Source organism: Mirounga leonina, unplaced genomic scaffold (assembly GCF_011800145.1).
Source record: "Mirounga leonina isolate KUSES-001 unplaced genomic scaffold, KU_Mleo_1.0 Mir_91, whole genome shotgun sequence".
NCBI lineage: Eukaryota > Metazoa > Chordata > Mammalia > Carnivora > Phocidae > Mirounga > Mirounga leonina.
Genome location: NW_023270839.1, coordinates 7,727,330 through 7,744,533, shown reverse-complemented (window position 1 = coordinate 7,744,533; position 17,204 = coordinate 7,727,330). Strand labels below are relative to the sequence as shown.

Sequence of the window (17,204 nt, the reverse complement as noted above, 5' to 3'; positions counted from 1 at the left end):
AATTCACTCTTAAATATGAACCCCCACTGTCTAGTTTAGTGCCTTGCACTTGGAAGGCACTCTAACAAATACTTATAGAATGAAACTCTTTTCTACCCTAGTGCTATTTCTTCCTGATGATGATGATTGCTCCCAACAGCCTAGATCTTGACTTTATTTTTTGGCAAATTTTCATTTACTGGGCATCCCAGACCATGGGCTCCCTTCCTCCTTTCCCTGCACCCCACAACTCTTTCCAATTCACTACCACCTTTTCCGCTTACTTTCTAAATTCCTCACTCTCCCACATGCCTACTCCCGTGTGTACTCCTCATGGCTCTCTGGCTTCTTTCATTTGTGTATCTGATTTCTCTTTCCAAGTAGACAGTAAGCTCGCTGAAGTTCAAATGAAGTCTTAAGAGTTCCAGGCATCCAAGGCACCTGGGTGGCTCAGATGGTTAAGCGGCTGCCTTTGGCTCAGGTCATGATCTCCAGGTCCTGGGGTCCTGGGATCCAGCCCCACATCTCATCATCTCATGACTGTCCTCTGGCTCCCCGCTCAGTGGGGAGTCTGCTTCTGCTTCTCCCTCTACCTCTGCCTCTCCCCCTGCTCATGTTCTCTGTCTCAAACGAATAAATAAAATCTAAAAAAAAAAAAAAAAGAATTCCAGGCATCCACCAAGCATAGAGAACACATAGTCAGCACTCAACTAAAACCTCCATGATCACTTTTAGAACTTAAATATTTTTAATTTTTCCAACCTCTTAGCTCTGCTTCCCTTTGCTCGACATCCTTTTCCACACTCCGGATCCTATTTCACTCCTCATTAATCCCTAGAGCTGCACAGAGAGGGAGTACAGAGAGGGAGCACAGCAGAGGGCACAGAGAGACCAAGGGACCAAAATCCCTTGACACGGGACCAAGGTCCAAGTGGAAGAAGGGCCTTTTTATGACCAACTCTATGGCTTCAGGCCCTGCTATGGTTCCAATTTTGAAAATATCAAAACGGAGGCCAACAACAAATGTCATGGATAAAAAAGTGTTTTGTACCATTTGTAGAGAGGAGAGAGTAGTAAGGATCCAAATGTACACTCTGTCCAGGGCAGATCGCCTAGGTTCAAACCCTTGTTTCAGCATTTACTAGATTTATGATCTTGGGCAAAATCCTTAGCCACTCTATGCCTGAGTTTCCTTATCTGTAAAATGGAAGTAACAATAGCTTCTACCTCACAAAGACTGTGAGGAGGATTAAAAGAGCAAATTCTTCTATTGTTACTATTTACTAATATTACCTATCAGTACCACAGGAATAAGAAGTAATAGCAGCCCACATAAATAAGAAAGATCTTCTGTGACTAATCATAATAATTGTTGCAAGGTACAGAGCACTTCCTAGATGCTCAACTTGCATTACCTCCCTAAATGTTGATGACAACTGTCAGCACTATTAACCCCATTTTACAATCAAGAAGCACAGAGATGTTAAGTGTTTTTCTCAAGATCACAGAGTCGGCAAGCGGCGAAGGTACATTTATCGGTAATTCTTACTGTGTCTCAGCAGGAAAGAAACCCTGTGGGTGCAAAGGTAAACAGTCTAGGCCCCAACCTACAGGAAGTTTCTGCTTCCAGAGAAGGGGCGGGGCGGAGGCGGGAAAGAGGAGTAAACAAATAGTTATAGCACCGTGTGGTAATTGCTATAATAGAGGCTCACAACAAAAAGCGCCGCCGGATCTCAGACACTGGAACAAGAAAAGTACTGACAGCTTAAGGGTCCAAAGGAAAGACATGACAGTGACGGAATAAGCAGTGGTCCCCTGACCAACGTGTCCTGTAACAAACGTGCCACCCCGAAAGGACCGAAAAGAAGCAGAGTTCAAAGCGGAGGCAGAGCGCCTAGCCGAGGGCCGGTCTGACGAGTCCCAGCAGAGCCGGAAAGGGGTTAAGGCGAGCGGGTGGGCGGGGCGCGCGCGTTGATTGGCAGGGGTGGGGCCAGGCTCGTCACCCGCCCCCTCCCTCCGCCCCGGCTCCTCCAACCCCTGGGCTGGCAGGGGTACCGCCCGGGCGAGGGCCGGGGAGCTGGGCCGAGCCTCCCGTCCCCCTCCCCCGCACCCCTGCCGCGTCCCGCCGGCTGGACGCGCTGGAGAAGTTGTGCGGCGCCCGGGCCGGCCCTGGGGGCTGACCGTCGGCAAAGTTTGGCCCGAAGAGGAAGTGGCTTCAAGCCCCGGCAGGTGGCGGCCGGGCCTGGACAGGAGCGCTCGCGGCCTGCGGGCGGGCTCTAGGCGAGGGCGCGCTCCAGCGCCGGGCCTCGAACCGAGTCCCGGGACTTCGGGAGCCGGCCTCGGGAGAGAGCGCGGCGGCGGCCGGGGAAAACAACTCCGAAGTTGGAGAGAGGCACCGCCCCTGCTCCCGGACGGCCGCCGCCTCCTCGCCCCCAGCCCTGGCATCCAGAGCGCGGGTGGGGGAGCCCGGGCCATGCAGCCCCCTCGGGGAGGAGGCAGTGGGGGGCCTGGACGCCCGGAGCGGCGCCGCCTCCCCACTGGATAGACGACAGAAGCTCCGGGATTCTTCCTGCACCTCCGGACGGCTCAGGATGCTGCCCACCACCCTCCTCTTCCTCCTCCTGGGTAAGAAACCGAAACGAGACTACTCACCCGGCACCCCGCCCCTAGGGCTGTCACAGAGCCCGGGCACTCACTGCCTTCCTGCTCTGCCGCCCCTCACTTCCCCTGCCTGCGGGTGTCTCCCAGCCCCTGCCGCCGCATCGGACGCTGCCTGCCCCAACCCCGGGGAAGCTGCCCGCCGCTCCCCTCAGCCCTCATCCTCCCTAGGGCTTCCCCAGATCGCCATGCCCACCCCCCAGGCCGTACTGCCGTACCTTCCTTCGAGGTCACACTGCGCAGCGTCCCCCAGCTCCACTGCCCCTTCCCTTAAACTACCCGGAAGTCCCAGATGGCTACCTTTCTCCTTGAGTTGCTCAGGTGAAGAAAACTAGGGGCGATTCACTCCCCTGCGCTTTCTCGCTCTTCCTCTAGGAGGCGCTCTGGCACATCCAGACCGGATCATTTTCCCAAATCCTGGTGAGTAGAGGATGCCCCTGGGCCCCAAGGGCTTGGTAGTAAGAGAAGACCCATGAGGATTCTCTCTTCCCTGAATTCCTCTGGCACCTGTCATAGTTTTAGAGTGGAGATCACCCATCCTTATTTTACAAACGGGGAAACAGACCCCGTGTGAGCTCTCACCTGGTAGTTATGTACTATTTTGGTTTTTTCCAAATATCTATAGTTGATCTCCCTAGCCAGATGTAGTCTCCCTGATTGTAGAGACAGTATTTCCTGTTCCTCCTGGCCTCAGATCGTTTGTGGTGTTGATACTTAAGGTGAAGCTATAATAAATGTGGGAAAGAAGGGGGTCCACTGAAGACTATGATTCTAGAGTGTGGGTGTGGGTGTGTGGACGGAGAGGGGGGCTTTCTCTGCTCCTTAAAGAGCTCAGGCCCTTAGAGGCCTCAAGCCTGGGGGCAGGGGGTATGACAGTAATGGGCTCTCAACCAGTGTCCTTACCTTCCTCTCTCTCCAGCCTGTGAGGACCCTCCCGCAGTGCTCTTGGAAGTGCAGGGCACCTTACAGAGGCCCCTGGGCCGGGACAGCCGCAGCGCCCCTGCCAACTGCACCTGGCTTATCCTGGGGAGCAGGGAGCAGACCGTAACAGTGAGGTGAGAAGCAGAGCAAGACCCTATTACCCTCCGTCCCCCTCCCTCTTTCACCATGGGAAAGGCCTCAGGAACTATTTCTCCATGGAGTTTTCATCCCTGTCAACGGGAGAAAGAGTAGAATTTGATTTGGCCGAGTCTGCCCTAAAAGCCTGGCTTGTTCTGGCCCAGACACAGTGAATTGGAGCCGAGCTGGGGCCAACATCTAGTCTGGATTCTGGTCCTCTCTGAAGGACAGCAGGCACTCTAGAAACAGTCCTTGGGCTCCAATGTGGCTGCTCTGAGGAGTCCTTCAATCCATTGCACATCCTCGCCTGGGTTTCAGAAGCTATTCCTAGTTAGCGTAGAACCTTCCTCAGCCTCCCCAGATCTTTTAAGCTGTATAAGTCTCCCCAGTCTCCTCTGACCTTGGACCATAGGGTTGGGGCCCATGTTAAGTATCTGGCTATTTGCTTCACAGAGTTCACTCTCGTGAATTTACCCAGAAAGGGCAAAGAGGATAGTCTGGGAAGAGGCGGAGGGATCAGAATGCCATGCTGCTGCTGGCCTCTGTCAGGACTACTGCCATTGACTGTGAAGGAATTCGGCTGAGTTCATTTGGCTGTTGGATTTGGATTGTGGATGAGCAGGGGCTTGTGCTTCTTGGGGTAGAAGAGACCTGACAGCATTGGGAGAGGAAGAAGCCAGCGGTGGTCAAGAATATCTCACGTCCATGGGGCGCCTGGCCGGCTCGGTGGGTGGAGCGTGGGACTCTTGATGTCTGGGTTGTGAGTTCGAGCCCCACACTGGGTGTGGAAGTTACTTAAAAATAAAATCTTAGGGCACCTGGGTGGCTCAGTTGGTTAAGCGACTGCCTTCGGCTCAGGTCATAATCCTGGAGTCCCTGGATCGAGTCCCGCATCGGGCTCCCTGCTCGGCAGGGAGTCTGCTTCTCCCTCTGACCCTCCCCCCTCTCATGTGTTCTCTCTCTCTCTCTCTCATTCTCTCTGTCTCAAATAAATAAATAAATAAATAAATATAAAATAAAATCTTAAAAAAAACAAAAAACAACTCACGTCCTGCTCTCCTCCACCCCTGTAGGTTCCAAAAACTGCACCTGGCCTGTGGCTCAGAGCGCTTAGTCCTGCACTCCCCTCTCCAGCCACGGCTCTCCCTGTGTGAGGCACCAGCCAGCCCTCTGCAGCTGCCTGGGGGCAACGTCACCATCACCTACAGCTATGCCGGGGCCAGAGCACCCATGGGCCAGGGCTTCCTGCTCTCCTACAGCCAAGGTATGCTGGACAGGGAGGTGTCTGAGACTAGTAGAACAGGTAGTAGAAGCCGCAGGGAGGAGGGGACGACGCCCCCAGCTCCCGTGTCTCATAGCCCTTCTCCACGGTGCCTCCTGCAGACTGGCTGATGTGCCTGCCCGAGGAGTTCCAGTGCCTGAACCATCGCTGCGTGCCCTTGGCCCAGCGCTGCGACAGTGTGGACGCCTGTGGCGATGGCTCTGATGAGGCAGGTTGCAGCTCAGACCCCTTCCCCGACCTGACCCCGGCCCCTGTCCCCACCCCACCCTGCAATCACACCTTGGAAGACTTTTACGGGGTCTTCTCTTCCCCGGGCTACGCACACCCGGCCTCGGCCTCCCACCCCCAGTCCTGCCTCTGGCTGCTGGACCCCCATGACGGCCGGCGCCTGGCCGTGCGCTTCACGGCCCTGGACCTGGGCTACGGAGACGCCGTACACGTGTATGATGGCCCCGGGCCTCCCAGGCCCTCCCGGCTGCTGCGCAGCCTCACCCACTTCAGCAACGGCAAGGCTGTCACCGTGGAGACGCTGTCGGGCCAGGCCACCGTGGCCTACCACACGGTCGCCTGGAGCAGTGGCCGGGGCTTCAACGCCACCTACCACGTGCGGGGCTACTGCCTGCCCTGGGACCGACCCTGCGGCTTGGGTGCCGGCCTGGGGGCCAGCGAGGGCCTGGGGGAGCGCTGCTACAGCGAGGCGCAGCGCTGCGACGGCTCGTGGGACTGTGCCGACGGCACGGACGAGGAGAACTGCCCCAGCTGCCCGCCCGGACACTTCCCCTGCGGGGCGGCCGGCACGCCCGGGGCCACCGCCTGCTACCTGCCTGCCGACCGCTGCAACTACCAGACTTTCTGCGCCGACGGAGCGGACGAGAGACGCTGCCGGCACTGCCAGCCCGGCAACTTCCGCTGCCGGGACGAGAAGTGTGTGTATGAGACGTGGGTGTGCGACGGGCAGCCAGACTGCGCCGACGGCAGCGATGAGTGGGACTGCTCCTACGCCCTGCCCCGCAAGGTCATTACCGCCGCCGTCATCGGCAGCCTGGTGTGCGGCCTGCTGCTGGTCATCGCGCTGGGCTGCACCTGCAAGCTCTATGCCATTCGCACCCAGGAGTACAGGTCAGTGAGTGCAGCCAGCCGTCGGGCCGGGCGGACCGAGGGCGAGACTATGACGGTGCCCGCGCCGGGGCCGGGTTCTGGTGCCCTGCTTATGGGTTGGCTCCCGGACTCATCCAGCGGCGGGGACAGGGTGCTCCTCTGAGGAGAGGACGGGGCTAGATGCTGAAAGCAGTCTCAAGGAAGGAGGGGACCTCAGGTAGACTTTTGGGAAAGCCAGGGCATCGCTCAGTCATCCTGGCCTGGGTGCAGAGGGAAGAGACGCATCCGGGCTAGGACAGGCTGCTCTGGCTGGCACCGCCTGTGGCTGAGCAGCCCTCATTCCTTCCAGCATCTTCGCCCCCCTGTCCCGGATGGAGGCTGAGATTGTGCAGCAGCAGGCGCCGCCCTCCTACGGGCAGCTCATTGCCCAGGGCGCCATCCCGCCTGTAGAGGACTTCCCTACGGAGAACCCTAACGACGTAAGTGACCCCCAGGCCTCGTCCTTCCTGCTTCCAAGCCTCCCGGGGCACTGCCACCGTACCGTCCTTCTTTAGCCTCCTGGCCCTCGCCACAACTCTGACTCCGGGCCCTGCCTCCTGTCCTTGCAGAACTCAGTGCTCGGCAACCTGCGCTCGCTGCTCCAGATCTTGCGCCAGGACGTGACTCCAGGGGCTGCCTCAGGTGCCCGCCGCCGCCAGCGGGGCCGCTCTGTGCGCCGGCTCGTGCGCCGTCTCCGCCGCTGGGGCCTGCTTCCTCGAGCCCACCCCCCAGCCCGGACCCCTGAGACCAGATCCCAGGTCACCCCCTCTGCCGCTCCCCTTGAGGCTCTAGATGGCAACACAGGTCCGGCCCGTGAGGGGGGCGCGGTGGGTGGGCAGGACGGGGGACAAGCACCCCCGCTGCCTGTCAAGGCTCCCCTTCCATCCACCAGCGCGTCTCCGGCCCCCGCTACTGTCTCCGAGGCCCCGGGGCCACTGCCCTCCGTGCCCCTAGAGCCGTCACTGTTGTCTGGAGTGGTGCAGGCCCTGCGAGGCCGCCTCCTGCCTAGCCTTCGGCCCCCAGGACCAACTCGGACCCCACCTGAACCCCATACCACAGCCCTGTCTCCAGAGGACGAAGATGATGTGCTTCTGTTGCCACTGGCTGAGCCAGGGCTCTGGGTGGTGGAAGCGGAGGATGAGCCACTGCTTGCCTGAGGTGACCTGGCGCCCTCGGGGGCTCTGGTCGCAGTGCCGACAACCCGTTAAGAGGGCAGCTCAGCTTCCCTTCCCCCACTTCCCTCCCTGGCCCTCCGTCTGAGGGGCCTTGGTGAGCCTCCTGTTGACCCTGTGTAGCTGCTGTAAAGTTAGGTATCTCTCAGGCGGGGAAAGGGCTCCCACAGAGCTCCCTCTGCCATGCCCAGAGACCACAGTCTCTCTACCGCCACCGTCTCCCCACACCACCACCACTCATGTGGCTGTTTTTAAAAAGTAAATTTCTTAAAGGGTCATGGGCCTGGACACTCCATCCTTACGAAACCCCTCCCCAAAAGTGGCCTTTAAGCACCAGAATGTCAGTTGGCTGGAGACCTCCAGCCCCCAGGGGAAGGATTTGGGCAGAGCCTGAGGTTTTGCCAACTGTGATCCTTCCTGCGGGGCCTGGCTCATAAAAAGAGCACAAAAAATGCTTTTGTCCCATAGCTAGGTCATTGCCCAGCAAGTCAAGGTTGAAAATAAAAGAACAAGAAATTTCAGATTTTTGTAAATGAGCTATGACCGGAGCCCTGTCTCTACCCATCTCAGCTGATATTCGCCTCACGGTGCTCCTCCCTACCAAGGCCTCTGGTCTGCCCTCCCACTCCTGCCCTCCTCCTACTAACCACACACCCTTGGTTTTTATACCGCTCAGAGGGTAAGAAAGTTCCAAGAACCCTAAGGACCAATTCTCTCCACCAACCCCACCTACCCCCCTGGGGCTCAGCTCTACAGTGAGTGACACCAGCGGTAAGCACCAAGCCTCTTTACTCACCGCCAGGCCAGAAGTCTGGTGAGCCAGCTGGGCCCTGTAGCTGGGAAGGTTCCCATTTATGGAGTCCTCCCAGAGCACAGATCACAGAAGCAGAATGTCCCTAGTGGCACATAGGAGCCACGACTCCTGGCCTCCACCTTCCACCCCCACCAAGCACTTACAGTCTGGCTTAGGCAAGACAGATGAACTCTCAGCCAGGATGCCTCAGAGCAGACAAAGATAAATCGAGAGAAAAATCATAAACATTCGGGGTTAAAGATGCTGGCATCACTTTGACCAAATCCAAAGGGTCTTCCTAGAAGAGGGCTCAAACTAGACTCTAAAGAATGTTGTCAGTAGTTGAAATAGAGTTGTGGGTTCTCGGAAGGGTGAGCATCCACAGGATAAGCAAACTAAGCTGCTGTGAGGACTAGGGCTGGAGGCTGGACCCCAGACCTGAGAAAAGGGGCAGGAGTGTAAGCAGTGGCCGGAGTTAAAGAGCTGGAGAAGGTGATGGAGGAGGGAATAATCTGTGAGAAACGTTGGAGCCCAGCCTCTGGTGAGTGAAGTGACAGAAGCTGTCCCAGAGTTTGAAATGAAAACGGGGACAAAGGATACAGTCGGAGTCCATGGGGGTGGGCATGGTGCCCTACAAGCGGAAGTAAGGCATTCCCCAACAGAAGCAGACTCCCGTCAGGCTCACCGTCACCCTTCCTGGCAGGCCTGCCCTCTTCCCACCCCCTGGTGGAGGGGCCCTGTTGATCACAGCCTGTTAGCATCCTCACACCTAGCACCAACTGCACGTTCCTCCTCCCAGGGAGCAAGAGACTAGGGAAGTGGCAGAGGGTGAATGTGGTACAGTCGTGGGATCATGGGATCTTGACTTGGGAAAGAGCCAGATTCCTTTCACTCCAGACCCTCTCCAGAGATTGGGAAAGGGCCTTCAGAAATCCCCATCCTTGTGTTCTCTAACCCCTTTGGGCCTTCCCAAGTGCTAACAGTCCCTGAGTTCCCCCCGTGTCAGGCCCAGGGAAGCAGGGAGCGCTGATTTCCCTCCCACACCTCCCCATCAGTGGTCTATGCCTCTCCCTTGCTCCTCTCTTCATAGCCACCCCCCAAAAAAACCCTCAGCCGATAGCTTCATCCCTTGTCCTGCTCCAGACCTTTTACCTCCTGGTGGTATTTGTAATTTGAATGTGGACAAAGATTTAAGGTAAAAGAATGCTCCTCAGGGTGGAATGCTTCAGAAAGCCAGAGGGGGAAGACCTGAGGGTAGAGTTCACTGGAAAGGGCTGTGTGTCTGGATTTCTGAGTCTAAAAGAAGTTTCTCTAGGTGCTGGGTGTATGCTCTAGAAGGTGCAAGGGGTACTACTTGTGTCAGGCACGGTGAAGCCCCAGGTTGGTGGAGACAGGGGATTAGCCTTGTGCAGGCAGCATGGGGAAACTAAGAGGGTCCCACCCAGGAGAGGTGGAGCCTTGGGGAGCAGTCACCCAAGTTTACTTGCACCGTGGCCTAAGGAAAAAGAAACGGGACCACCTCACATCCTATCAGGACAGAGACACCGCCATCCAAAGTACCCAGTATCAGGGTGTGGGACTCTTGCCAAGGCTCTGGCTGTGGAGGAGGGAGGTGTTCTCAGCATGAGATGGAGATCAGCCTGGGAATCTGAGATAACAGCACAGACCAAAATTCAGTCCTTGAGAATCAATCTGAACCAAACTCCAGGCCCTGCTGGGAGGGGAGAGGGACCTCCAGCCACACTGCCTGAGGTTGTGGGAGCATAAGAGAGTTGGGTAACCTGCCCAGTGCCAGATCCTTTTTCAGGCATAGCGAACGCTCATAACAAGGCTGTGCCATGAGCATCATCAACCCAATTCACAGGTTCAGGAGCAGTCCCAGAGGGAGTGATGAGACTAGCCCAGCCTCGACGGAGACGCAGAGTTAAACCTGGGTTGGTTCAGTTCCAAATCTCACCTTTGCCCCACCATTCCACAGGACCTCCCATTCCTGAGGAAGCTGGGACAGGGGCCAGTGCACAACCTCTTACTAGCGGGACAAGAGAGACGGTGGTTCAAGGTGTAACCCAGCCTGCTCCTAGGACCCAAGGCTGGCTGAGTCCCACCGGGGTCAGCTGTGCCCTGACTCACTCTCATCTAGTATCCTAGAAATGAATCCAACCACCTAAGTGAGTTTTCCAGATACGTGAAGCTCACCCCTTTACAATTAAAAACTCTTAAAACTCATTTTGGAAGGAAATCATTCTAAACATACTCCTCTTCAGCACATCTGCGATAGACTATACATTTTTCTGGAGAGCTGAGGATCACTCCCAGAAACCAGCGGCCTCTCTATAGCAATCTTTAGAGGCTGTAACACTGTCAGGGAAGCTGTTTGCCTTTCTGCCCAATGCCCTCCAACCACTTTTTAAATGTTTCTGACTGCTTTCAAAGTTTTTTGTAGCGTTACTTCCCTTGCTACCAGGCTTTCAGGGGTCCCTTGCTACTCTAAATGTATGGGAACACACAGGGACATACTGAAATTGTGAATAAGGAAGGCCAAGTGGGCTGTGACTGAGGACTGGAGAGTCTCCACTGAGTAAAGTGCGTAAGTATGGTGGTTGCTCAGGAGTCCTTTCTGTCTCCCCTAGACCCCGAACACTGCCCTGCAGTTCACCTCCAGATAAGTGGTCAGTGCACATCAGTCCAAGATTACTCTTCGTCTCTTCCATTGGAGGAGCCCACTGAGGATTAGCATACAGACCGTTCCCAATAATAGGAGACAGCTGGAATATTTAAGACAAAGAAGGCAGCATCGCAGATGAAAAACAGTCTTTGGTATTGGAAAAATCAGGGTAGGAAGCCTGGTGTCCCCATTTTCCAACTGCACGATCGATCTGGGGACAGGCCAGCCACCTACCACTCTGAGCCTTCAGGTCAGGAGGATGACAGGAGAGAAAGCAGGAAGGTGCTTAGCGCAGCACCTGGCAACAAACACGGGGTGAGAACAAGCCAGGGAATTGGAAGGTCGGTTTGGGTGCTTGCAGCGTCAGGAAGAAAAGAGACAAGCTGGAGCCTGAAGGGAAAGGGACCCGGGCAGAAAAGGAGCTGTAAAGCCATCCTGGCTTCCCACAAAGAGGTAGACATCGTCGTGTAGCCCTGGAGGGCTGGTGGTGCCCCAGCGAGCAGGAGAGCGGGGATAGGGAACTTCTAGAGGGCTTAGCTCAATCTCGCCTAGCACTAGGTTGGTGGGCCTGGCAGGGCGCGAGAGAAGGGGAGGCAGTCCCCACGTGGTTTGCACCCGCCTGAACCTAGTGACAAAATGAAGCTGCCCAAACCAGGCAGCCATCGCTCCTTCTTCAGAGCCCCCATCTGCCTAGGGACCAAGTTGGGAAATGGCTACCGTGATGGGTCTTTTAGCCCAGAAGGGGTGGTATGGGGAAGGAGAGGGTGATGGGGAAGCTTGGTGCCAGGGTGACCCTGAATCTCTTGGTTTCTGCCTCTAGGCCCTCCATGTAGCCACCGAGCACCCACTCTGAGCTGGACACGGCTCGGAGGCGGGGAGTCCACAGACCAATGACGCACAGTCCCCCGCTCCTGGAGAAAGACCTCCCAGTGCCTGGGTCCTTGCCTCCTGCCATCCTCCGCTCCCTTACCCGCTGAGCCCTCACCCCGCTTCTCTGAACCCCTGTCTCTTTTGCCCCTCTGACTTCGTTCTGGTCGAAACCAGACTCCGCAGTGTGTGTGCTCCCAGAGGGAAGCGACACAAAGGAAGGGGGAGGCAGAAAGGAGGGAATCCCGCTGACATCACTGCTCATTAGCATGTGTGACCTCATCAGGGGGCGGGACAATTTCCCCAGGTGTGGGGGGGAGGAGGGCATGGGGGTGGTATTTAAGGGAAAAGCTGACAGTGCTGCTGAGTGAGGGAGTGGGTACTGCAAGCCGTGGGGCTGCACACGCACACACACACGCACACCGATGCACACGGACCTTGACACCGACATGGACACGGACACAGAAACCACAGCACTCTGCCCCGCCGGCAGCCACCGGGCCTCCCCCCCAGGGACACCCACACCAGGTGAGGGCTGAGCTGGGCAGGTTCCAGCTGAAACCATGGGGGTGGGAGCTGAAGCTCTGGTGGGGAGGTCAGAACTGAGGGTTGACGGAGCTTGAACCCAAACAGCAAAGGGGAAGAGCAACTCAGGAAGTGGGGAAGCCTCCCGCTCACACCAGGACTGAGGCTGGGCTGGGCTGGGGGCCGCGGGGGTGCTGCCCAAACGCCCCCTCCCCCCATCACTCCCAGGGCTTCGCTGGGGAAACTGGTGCTCAGCCCCTAGGTCAGCCTCATTCCCAAGAGGCTGGGATGGGCAGGAGGGATGGGGGAAAGGGAAGGGGCAGCCCACCAGCCTGGGAATCACGGGCTGGGGGCTGCCCTGGGGACCTGTTGGAAGGGTTTCACCGGCTCTTGGAGGCCCTGGCTGCCAGCCAAGTATTGATCCTAGGCTATTTCCAGCCTCTCGCCATCCCCCTTTGTTGTGTCTGTCGTTCTTCCTCCAGTTACCCTGACCCATGCATTGTCACTCTCCCTCTCGCTCATGCTCCCGCTCTCCGCTCTCGCTCTCTCCCCCACTCCCTCCCTCCCTCTACCTCACAGAAGATTCTCTGGGACTCCAGGGACTGCCAGAGATGCAAAAAGATTCTCACACACAACCATGCCCTGGGGGATGCTCACCTACCTACCGGGCCATAAGAGGCAGCTCTTCTCACACCCGGCTGGGGGGTGGTTGGGGAAGCCCAACGAACACATCTTAAGGAGCAAAGGCCCTTCCCTGGGAACAGCCTCCCCACGAAGTTTTTGGCTCTACCACTACCCACCCCCCAGAACCAGGGCAGCAGCGGCAGCTTCTCGTCCCCTTCACACCTCCCCATTTGGGGGGACTACCTGTTCCAGAAAAAGTAGAAGACAGGGCCTCTTGGTGGAAGGAGGGGCAGGCCCCCCAGGCCAGAGGCCTAGTCTGGGCGTGTACCTGTGTGTCAGTGTGAGGCCTGAGTGGGTGTGCGAGCCTGTGCACGCATGCCGCCCCTGCATGGGGCACGTTTTGAACAGGTTGTGGCTGGAACCACATTAGGTAAGCCTTCAGTCGGCTCCTTTGAGACCCACCAGTGCAGGGTTCGGGGGGAGTTCAGTGTCAGAGGTCAGACCAAATATTCTCAGCTCCTTCTGGGTCATGGTCATCCACTGGGGCTCTGAGGCCAGAGCAGACAGGATTGAGCCCTCTGCAGATGGCTAGGCATACCCCCCACTCATAGCTTCCTTCTCTTTGCCCCCCCCCCAGAAACAGATGCCTCACTGCTGAAGAAGACAGAGAAGCTGTTGGCAGGGTTGGACCGGGGTGGGCCACCTCCTGCCCCAGGGGCCCCCAGACGAAGAGGCAGTATGCCTGTCCCCTACAAGCACCAGCTGCGGCGCGCCCAGGCCATAGATGAACTTGACTGGCCACCTCAAGCCTCATCCTCTGGTTCCTCTGACTCCTTGGGCTCAGGGGAGGCAGGCCCCACCCAAAAGGATGGCATCTTCAAGGTCATGCTGGTAGGGGAGAGCGGCGTGGGCAAGAGCACCCTAGCAGGCACTTTCGGTGGTCTCCAGGGAGACAGTGCTCATGAGCCGGAGAACCCAGGTATTTGGGGGAGCCCTGTAAGGGTTAAGGGCACCTGTGGAGCCCTAGTCAGGGATGGAAGAGCTCAAGGCATGAGCAGCCCCTGGAGGCCAGAACCCAAGAGAAACTGCTCCAGTGCTTGCTGCGGCTACCTCCCTGGAGGGGGTGCCCCTGGTTACCAGGTCTCACAAGTGTTGGGGAGCCTCCTAACGGGCTCTATTCCCTGTCCTTATTTCCCAACAGAGGACACCTATGAAAGACGCATCATGGTGGATAAGGAGGAAGTGACTCTAGTTGTTTATGACATCTGGGAACAGGTGAGAACCTAGGAGAGCTGGGGAGGAGCAGAGTGTGGCTGAAGGCTGGTGGCACTGTAGGCCCTGGTTCCAATACGTACTAGAACCTGACCTTTCACATGTATCCTCTCCCAGAGCAAAGGCCCACATTAATGCGCATGCCATGGCACTGAGTGTCGCTTTCTTTCCAGGACTTCTGACCCAGAGGGAAGTTAGGATCTGAATTTGACAAACCCTGCAGCTGTGAGCCAGGCTGAATACCCTGAAATCAATCCCATCCATACATTTTCCAGTCTGGAAAAGTCTGATCTGACAGGACAAGAGCTCAGGGCCTGGAATATCAGGGAAGGGGAAAAAGTGAGGATTTGTGAATATCTGAACATACATGGTTACTACATAGAAATGAGAGGCCAGATTACATACAATTGAAGAGCATTCACTGTTACAATGAGCACCTAAGCATAAGAAAGTAGGATGGGCTACCCCAATCTAGGAGCCTGTGTCCCCAATTCTCCCATGTGGGGCTCACATTATAAACCACCCACTCCTCCACAAGCACACTCCAGGGTATGGAGATTCTGCCATTAACTAGCTCCGCGGTCCTAGGCAGGTGGCTTCTCCCTCACATCCAGATGCCTCATCCTTGAGATGCAGGTGCTGGGCAGGTGCTCCCACGCCTCCAGCCCTGACATTCCACCACTCTCTGCCCATATGCAGGGGGACGCAGGGGGGTGGCTGCGGGACCACTGCCTTCAGACCGGGGATGCTTTTCTCATCGTCTTCTCGGTCACCGACCGACGGAGCTTCTCCAAAGTTCCAGAGACCCTACTTAGGCTGCGGGCTGGGAGGCCCCACCACGACCTCCCTGTCATCCTCGTTGGAAACAAGAGCGACCTGGCCCGCTCCCGGGAGGTCTCACTGGAGGGTGAGTATCCTGTACCTCATCATACCTGCAATCTCAGGGGACCCTCTCCCTTCCAGGTCGCCTCCTCTCCACAGGGCCCTTTTACCCTCCCGGTGCACAAACAACGGCCTTTAGCCTTTAGCAGGCTAAGGGCAGACTCTCAATGCCCATGCCTAGGGCCCGAGAACCCCTTCTTTAGGCCTCACCTCTTCTCCAAGGCCCCTTTCTCTCCTCCCCTTGGCACCACCACCGCCCTCTACGTGATCCCTGCCTTGTTCTCCGTTGAGATTCACCGACCGCGACCCCTTTCTGCTGCACCCGGGGCACCCCCACCCCGCCCCGCCCCGCTCCGGGCCCAGTGCAGCCCGCGGGCGCCTCAACCGGTCCCCTCCCGCAGAGGGCCGGCACCTGGCAGGGACCCTGAGCTGCAAGCACATCGAGACGTCGGCCGCGCTGCACCACAACACGCGGGAGCTCTTCGAGGGCGCGGTGCGCCAGATCCGGCTGCGGCGGAGCCGGAGCCGCGCCGGGGACCCGCGGCCCGAGTGGGGCTGCCCCGACGGCCCCCCGCCGCCCGCGCGCCGCGAGAGCCTCACCAAGAAGGCCAAGCGCTTCCTGGCCAACCTGGTGCCGCGCAACGCCAAGTTCTTCAAGCAGCGCTCCAGGTCGTGTCACGACCTCTCCGTGCTCTGAGCCGCGGTCGCCATGGTCACCGCGGTCGCCATGGTCACCGCGCCCTCCGCTCGCCCCCTCGCCCCGCCCCGCCCCCCGTCCGGCTTCCTCTGCGAAGACCGTCTAGGAAACCAAAAACGCCCAGGGCGCCCAGCCGCCGGCGCGCGTCGCCCCCAGCCCCGCCACCGCGCGTGCCCTGGCTACTTCCCCGCCCCTGAGCGCCTAGAAGGCGAGGACGCAGACCTGCGGGCGGGCGCGCTGCGGCCGGAGGGCCAGGCGGCTTCTGGAGGGCAGGACGGGCTATAGTTCCGCGAGCCATTTTGACTTTTATTAAGTCACGCTTGACCACCTCTCCTGTAAAGAGATCCTAAAAGCGAGAACTGGAAAGTGCTTTGTAGACCCCTTTCCAGTTCACCTTTGTACTCTGCGCCGATACGCCTCACCTTTAAGAAATCCTTAAAGGTAAAGACACGGAGACGCTTCTTTGAGACTTTTCCTAAAACGTGCTGGCTCTTAGTTGCTGCACTTGTCCACTTTGCCTTTAAGAAGTTTTTAAAGGCAAGGGCCTGGAAGCGCTGTTTTTCAGAATTGATTCTGTGATTCACCACCACACCGCGGCACTTCCCTTTTAAGGTTATTAAAGGTAAGGTTTGGACAGACTTTTGCCTTCAGATGCCATTGTGAAGAGCTGAGCAGGTGGCACCGCCCCTTTTGGCCAGGGCCCAGGAGGCCCCAGCAAGGGAGCCACCCTTCCCTTTTCAATAAAGAACTTTTCTACATTTGCTCATTTTGACTCTGTTCTCAAAAGCCCCACAGAAGGGATAGTTGTAGATGGAAACAGTTACAGACAAAGCTTAGGACCAGAGGAGCAAGGAACTTAAATCTCCACGGAGGCTCCAGAAGTGACTTAGTCCTGGTGTAGTCCGTGATAAGGAGCCACAGGCCCTCAGAGATAACTGGGTCGAACTGATCCCTTTGCAGATGAGCAAACAACCCGGAGAGAAGCAAAGAATTGCTAGAAGTTTTAGTAACTTACTGACACAACGGGACCAAATCCACAGACTCTAGACTTCATCACCTTATCTCACGTTATGATGCAGAGTAAGCTGGAGGCTACATTAAGCACCCAGAGCTACCCCCAGCTGGTTTCAGGTGAGGCTGGTTTCAGGTGGGGCCCACATTTACCAGGGAGACCCATCAGCTGGGGCATGATGATGGCCCGCACCTCCCTTGGCAGGCCCCCACCACCCCAACTGTCACCTGCAAAGCCCGTGTGAGAACTGAAGCTGTCAATGCCTCCCCCTGGGGACACCCACGCCTACTGCTGCCTGAGCCACGAGTCTGAACAAAGAGAGCAGAGGCAACAGCTCCCCTCACCCCAAACTACAGCACAGCTACTTGAGCACCTGAGGGCCAGGCCTCCACTCCACCCCACCCAGGTTCCCAGAACTTGATGGAAAGAGGGATGAGATGTCTCCTGATCCCTGCAGCTGGGAAGGAGCCAAGGGGGACCAGCTCAGCATGGGTGGTTATGAGACGATAGTATGAATAGTGACGTTATCCTTAGGACTTTATTTGCTTTCTCTGTTAATTCTCTAATGACTATATAAGGT

The 17,204-nt window shown here is 57.2% G+C and overlaps 2 protein-coding genes across 3 annotated transcripts; both read left to right on the top strand.

Moving 5' to 3' along the window:
• Positions 1-2,014: 2,014 nt before the first annotated feature.
• Positions 2,015-7,808, top strand: LRP10 (LDL receptor related protein 10). Of its 2 annotated transcripts, XM_034994688.1 has the most exons (7): positions 2,015-2,604; positions 3,013-3,057; positions 3,557-3,692; positions 4,770-4,960; positions 5,080-6,097; positions 6,426-6,555; positions 6,685-7,808. In XM_034994688.1, the coding sequence occupies exons 1-7, from the start codon at positions 2,571-2,573 to the stop codon at positions 7,270-7,272; spliced, it is 2,142 nt and encodes a 713-aa protein (XP_034850579.1). In that variant the 5' UTR covers positions 2,015-2,570; the 3' UTR covers positions 7,273-7,808. The 2 variants fall into 2 exon arrangements, with proteins under 2 accessions (XP_034850579.1, XP_034850580.1); XM_034994689.1 differs by lacking the exons at positions 2,015-2,604; positions 3,013-3,057; positions 3,557-3,692 and adding an exon at positions 3,756-4,422.
• A 2,152-nt stretch (positions 7,809-9,960) lies between these two features.
• REM2 (RRAD and GEM like GTPase 2) lies at positions 9,961-15,902 on the top strand. The gene is made up of 5 exons (XM_034994691.1): positions 9,961-12,140; positions 13,399-13,740; positions 13,963-14,036; positions 14,733-14,940; positions 15,317-15,902. Exons 1-5 carry the CDS (start codon positions 12,038-12,040, stop codon positions 15,610-15,612), a joined length of 1,023 nt encoding a protein of 340 aa, XP_034850582.1. The 5' UTR covers positions 9,961-12,037; the 3' UTR covers positions 15,613-15,902.
• Positions 15,903-17,204: the final 1,302 nt, after the last annotated feature.